Here is a 6,000-nt window from a genome sequence, read left to right on the forward strand (position 1 = left end):
ACCAGGTAACAAGTGTTCCCAGCTCTGTTGCAGGTAACCTCCACCCCAGCAGCCTTTCCTGTCTCCCTCCCCACCGTCCTGCCTTTCCCCGAGGGGAACAGGTTGGCCCTTCCTCCACAGACAGACAATGATAGGACTGCAAGACATAACCCTCTGGAAACCCCACAGGCAGCCTCTCTGTTCTCACCGTGTCTTCTCTCCTCCAGGAGCCGTGGTCATAGTCAGTGGCTGGGGGAAGCAGTTCTTGCAAAGGTTCCCAGAGACCCTGATGGAGGTGACGTTCATTTTATACCCTACAAACAGTGACACCTGCATTGGGCCTTCCTGCTCCACATTGCCCCCTTAGGGAACTGGAGGCTTGGGCAGGGGGTGGGAACAGAGATGTCAGGGGCCCAGACTCACCACCAAAGTTCAGTGGGACTTTGAACCCCAGAAAGCTTGATTTGTTTGTTCTACATGTCATGGGCTCTAAACACTGTTCAGTGCTCCTGATAGCTTATTAAATGCTCACCTTATGGAAATTCTCTAAGAAAACAGCAGGTTTAGATGCCCCAAATGGTCATTATCCATCTATATACCATGAAGACTAAATAGCAAATTAGCCAAGAATGAGCCAGACTCTAAAGAACTGCAGTCCTTGTAGTAATGAACTTGACTATCACATTTGGAAGTTAACATTCCTATCATCTCAGAAAAGAACACTGAACTAGGAATAGGAGCCATGGCTCCAAGCCCTCACTCCCACTAACCTGCTGGGTGATCTGAAACAGGTCATTTTGCTATTTCAAACTACAAAGTTCATGGCAACACTAGATGTCTGCTAAGCTGCCTGGCTCTGACATCACCAGGTTCTATGACTAACAACCATGCATCCCTTCCTTCATTAACTCCCAGGAGTTTATTTGGTGCCTCCTGTGCGCTAGGCACAGTACTAACTACTAGCTGTGCTGGGAGGTAAAAGACCAGATCTGGTCCCTGACCCCCTTGGGCTTACAGTCAAATGGGATGGATGGAAATACTTATGTATGGATAAAGGTGATGAAGGAGAAGTGTGGCATGCTCCAGAACATAAAACATGGGACCCGATCTCATCCTGGGGGTTCAGGAGGGCTTCCCAAAGGAAGTGACACTTGAAATTACACTTGAATGATGAATTAAGGTTAATGGTACTCGATGTTTGCTGAGGACGTGTCCTCATGACCACCCTCTCCTGGCTGCCTCTCTCCACTTATCCAGGGAAGGCCACAGTCCAAGAGAGATCTGAAGGGACTCTGGTTACCTCCCTGCAAGGGAACAAGAGTTATACGTTTGGGGAATACGGCCTATTCAGTTTGTGGTTTGGGTGAATCAGACTCACGTATTTCCTCTTTTTATTCTAGATATTTGCTCCAACATTTACCCCAACATTTTCCTTGAATCAAGGACAATAATAATCACAATGCCTTATTTTTATATGTAGAAATTTATTGCCTCAATTAAAAACGAATATTTCCTGAGTACCTTCTATGTTCCAAGCAATGTAAGAGAGAAATGGACAAGACACAGGCCCAGTGTCTAGAAGCTCATGCTGTAGTGAGGGAAAACAACATAAGTAAGCGCTTGCTGCAAAGCGAGCAGTGACAACCCCTAAAGTACCTAATATTCATACAGTGTTCGTAGTTCACAAAGCATTTGTTCATTCATTTCCTCTTTGTGCAGTGATTAATGGTTAGCATGTGATTATTTTGTCAATACCGTGCTTCCATTTTTGAGATGAGGAAACAGAGTCTCAGAGTCTCAGTGATTAGGCAACATGCCTCAGGTCTCGTAGTAGGGGTGGGAGAAAAGAAAACTGAGCATGGTTTTTGTATACCTATTTGAAATAATGCATCTCCTAGGCAAATATTATTATGCCCATTTTACCGATAAGAAAGCTGAGGCCCAGAGAGGGAAAGCTATTTACCCAATTTCACACAGCTGAGGTCTTAATAGCTGAGACTGCACCAGAACATGCGTCTCCTGATTCTTTGTTCAACTGTTCCCTCACCTGTACCATATAGGGCAGTTTCTGAAACCAAGTCTCAGGTAGACCCAGGCCCGGCCAGGTATGGGGTGGGGAGGAGCCAGCTCCAGGGGAGTCAGGACCACAGGGACTCCTCAGCCAGGATGGACCAATAACAGCCTTGTGTTCCAGATTGAAATCCCGATTGTTGACCACCACACCTGCCAGGAGGCCTATACCCCACTGAAGAGAAAAGTGACCAGGGACATGATCTGTGCTGGGGAGAAGGAAGGTGGGTTAAGAGGTTGGCATATAATAGGGGCACCACCAGCCAGGGAGGAGTGGAGACCTCCCAGCTGGGTAGGTGCTGGCATGTGGGGGGCAGGGGCGGAGTGCCGGGTAGGTGATAGGGGAGGGATTCCCTTGGAGAAGATGCATCAGAGAGAATAATTCTAAGGCGTGTCCATCATTGCCCTTTCAAGCCCAATGCTTCCCATCGGAAACAGAGAGGCTTGAACCAGCACTTCCTAAAATCTCTTTGAGCTCCTTAGGAGGCCGACCTAGCACTGTGTGGAGCCCAGGTTTGGGTCAAACGGTCTGCTGCGCCCTCTAGTGCCCAATTCTCTGAACTACAAGTTCAACGTGCGAGTAGGCGGCCTCCTTTGGATTTGGGCTGGGGAAGGGACATTTTACAACAGTCTGCATCTCTTTTGCATCTAGGAGGGAAAGATGCCTGTGCGGGCGACTCTGGAGGCCCCATGGTTACCCTGGATAGAGAAAGAGGCCATTGGTACCTGGTGGGCACGGTGTCCTGGGGCGTGGACTGCGGGAAGAAGGACCGCTATGGAGTGTATTCCTACATCCACCACCACAAGGGCTGGATCCAGAGCGTCACCAGCGTGAGGAACTGAATTTGATCCCTCAGCCCCAGCACCACCTGCGGGTCAGTCGGCAGCAGAGAATAATTATCTGATGCAGGCCGCCATCCCTCCACTGCCCCTAGCCCTTCACCTCCCTAATTCAGCCCATGCATTACTGGGCAGTAGAGGGGCATCCCTCCCCCTCATTTGCTGTCTTTAAGTAGGCAGAGCAGCAGAGTGGTCAGAACACAGAGTCAAACCTGGGCTCTATCACCAGCTTTGCAGTGCTGGGCTGGCGACTTCACCTCTTTGAACCTCAGTTTCTTCATCCATAAGAAGGAAATGGCATACCCTACCTACCTCATAAAAGTCTGATGAGGATGAAATTAATTAACAGATGCACAGCACTTGACACAGTGCATAGCATAAACTAAGTGTTCAATAAATGTGGCGTAGCAGAAGGTCAATGTGTCTACCAGGCAGACCAAGTTCTCTTAGAAACTCCTGGCTGGGTTTTAGAGCTGGTTAGGGGCACACCTCGACCTTGACCAGCTCCTTTATCTGCCCCCAGATGCTCTGTGCTGCTTGCCGTCATGCGACTCTCCCAACTCCAGTCCCCGCCCACCCTCATAAAGAAGAACCACTGACAAGGTTCTTAGTCCCATGGTCTGTCCCTTAGCAACATACTTATGAACAGGAGCTAGATACCAAATTGGGAGAGTGCCTGAGAGAAGCAGGGGCGGAGGAGCCTGGGAATGGTGGATTGGGAAGGCAGACACCTGGTCCTACAGCTGGCTCTACCCCTAGCTCCTTCTATGACCCTAAAAAGAGCCTCCCAGCTCTGATAATGTAGGATAGCATGAAGCCATTTTCTTCCCTGATGAGTTAAAGCCAATGTAACCAAAAGGCAAAAATTACATTAGGTTCCAAAGGGCTTTGATCAGACAAGACGCTGCTGTTGCTCCTGCAACACTCACCCCATCCACCACATGCTGGCTCCCAAGGACATGGCCCAGGCAAAGTGCTGGCCAGGGGATCTTTCCTTACTACCAAGCAGAGCATTCACTCTGGGCCCTGGCCTCCTTCCCTTCCTGGGAGCCTGGGCTGCACAGGGTGGGCCCTAACAGGCTAGAGCTCAGGCCCCTACACTCTCCCTCCCTATATCCACAGCTGACCCCACCCAGCCATTCCCCTGACTCACCCTGAGCCTCACCCTGAGCTTCCTTAGCCCTGCAAGGTCCTAAGTGTTTCCCAAGCAGAATGCATTCCCCATCCTCTCTCAGGAAGCTTCTCTAGACCTCATCCCCTCTAGAGCACCAAGATATAAGCCTGTCAAGGGATCAGAATGGCTGACCCCAAGTTCCTGTCTTCTGTTCTATCAAAACTGGTCTTCATGGGGGATTTTAGCTCTCGACCTTATGCAGCTGCTGGAGTCATTCCAGGTCTCTTGCTGAAAGAGGAAGATAATGAAGAATGAGAACTTATGGGCATTAGCCCTAGGCTGAATACTCAGGGACAGCAAGTCACAGCCTTGCCTCTAGTACTATGAGCAAGTTGTTCTACCTCTCTGTGCCCTGCTATTTATTCTATAAAAAAAAATGGCAATGAAACCCAACTCCATCAGACACTAGTCAAGCAAGTTGGAGCTCTCTTTTAGATGCCAAAGAATTATGATGCCAAGTTTTGGAATTGCCCCAAGGAATTCCAAGATCCCATACTCCTTCACAGTACTGCCATGTCCCAGGCTGTGCTGGCTTCTATGGAGGCTACTGGATGAGGAGAGTACCGTTCGTGCCTTCTGGGAGCTCCTAGTCGGAGATATATGACTCATATATAGTGACTACTGTGCAATAGAAGGAACCCCAGCAAGTGCTATGCTTTGAAGAGGTATGGAAGCAGAAGAAAGTCCATTCTGGTACAGAGCTATGGGGGAGGCAATGCAAGTTAGGCTTCCTGGAGGAGATGATGCTGTAGCATTAAGGAAGGTGGGCATTTCCACAGGTAAGGCAGAGGAAGGCCTTCCAGATGGAGGGGGAACAAGAATCAATATCCACTCAAGCTTTCCTTGGATTATGCCAGCTCCTCTCACAAGAAACGACATGTGCAGTAGACCAGTGTTCTGGGATCAGAACCAACATCTAAAAGAGCCCTTCTCATCAAAGTTAGAATACTAAAAGGGGCTTGAAACAGCTTCAGGATTTGCGTATGGATGATGACTTCTGGCTGGACCCAGTTTTTTCTGTTTATTCCCCCAATTGCAACTTCATCCTTATTCTGAAAAAATGTCTAAATGGGCCATGAAACTCAGGCTTCCCTGTCATTCTACAAACATGTTCCAGCTCTCCCGCTGCTGCTCAGGTCCAAGAAGCCCAAATTCTCAGAGTCACAGAAGCAGAGAGTTGGCATGTCTGATGGGACCACTTTGTCTAGCTCCATGACCTCATTCTTGAGCATTTCTAATGATGAGAAATTCACTACCTCCAAATGCAGCCCATTCCAACTTTAAAATGTGCTGCCTCTAAAAAATGTCTGTCTTCTATGCAACCAAAATCCACCTCCCTAGAATACAGTTTGTATAACTAAAGCTACAATTTCATGCCGTGATGCTGTTATTAGCAATAACAATCATGCCCAGATTTATTAGCAGCAGGAGCTGTTGTTCTTATGGGAAACTACACATTTGTTCCAATAAACATCTGCATTGAGTCAAAGCTCCCTGTTTGGCTTTTATGTTTTTCATGCACTGATGATTCTGGTGAGTTGTTTTCATTTATCAAGATTTTGCTGTATTTGATTAGCATCACTGTACCATGAAGAGAGAGGGAAAGAGACTATGAAGAGAAGATTGTATTATAGATAAAAAGCATGTCTCGGGTTTTTCAGGTCACTTCTGTTTAAATACCCTGCCCTATTGTTCCTGTAAATTATTAAAATGTCCCAGAATGTCAGTGTTTCAGAATCTAAATTATATTTATTGAATGCCGCCCATACTCAGAATAGAAAAAAACAATTTTATTTTTTTGTTGTTTGTTTGTTTAGAAAAAAGAAAAGAAAAAAACAATTTTGAATCACGTGATCAATGTTTGGTTCAGAAAACATGGCACCATGCCTTTGAGTAGTCTGTTCTGGATTGGAATATATATTTTCCTTCTTCCATAA

General features: G+C 47.2%; 1 protein-coding gene across 1 annotated transcript in view; it reads left to right on the plus strand.

Annotated features, from left to right (window-relative positions):
- The window catches only part of MASP1 (MBL associated serine protease 1), a 67,070-nt gene extending 61,518 nt beyond the window's left edge, over nucleotides 1-5,552 (plus strand). The window contains exons 14-16 of the mRNA XM_012789628.3: nucleotides 207-274; nucleotides 2,174-2,273; nucleotides 2,702-5,552. Of these exons, the coding sequence (XP_012645082.1) occupies nucleotides 207-274; nucleotides 2,174-2,273; nucleotides 2,702-2,892 (359 nt within the window). The 3' untranslated portion in view covers nucleotides 2,893-5,552. The remainder of the gene's footprint in view (nucleotides 1-206; nucleotides 275-2,173; nucleotides 2,274-2,701) is intronic.
- Nucleotides 5,553-6,000: the final 448 nt, after the last annotated feature.

This window comes from Microcebus murinus, chromosome 1, assembly GCF_040939455.1.
Source record: "Microcebus murinus isolate Inina chromosome 1, M.murinus_Inina_mat1.0, whole genome shotgun sequence".
Taxonomy (NCBI): domain Eukaryota; kingdom Metazoa; phylum Chordata; class Mammalia; order Primates; family Cheirogaleidae; genus Microcebus; species Microcebus murinus.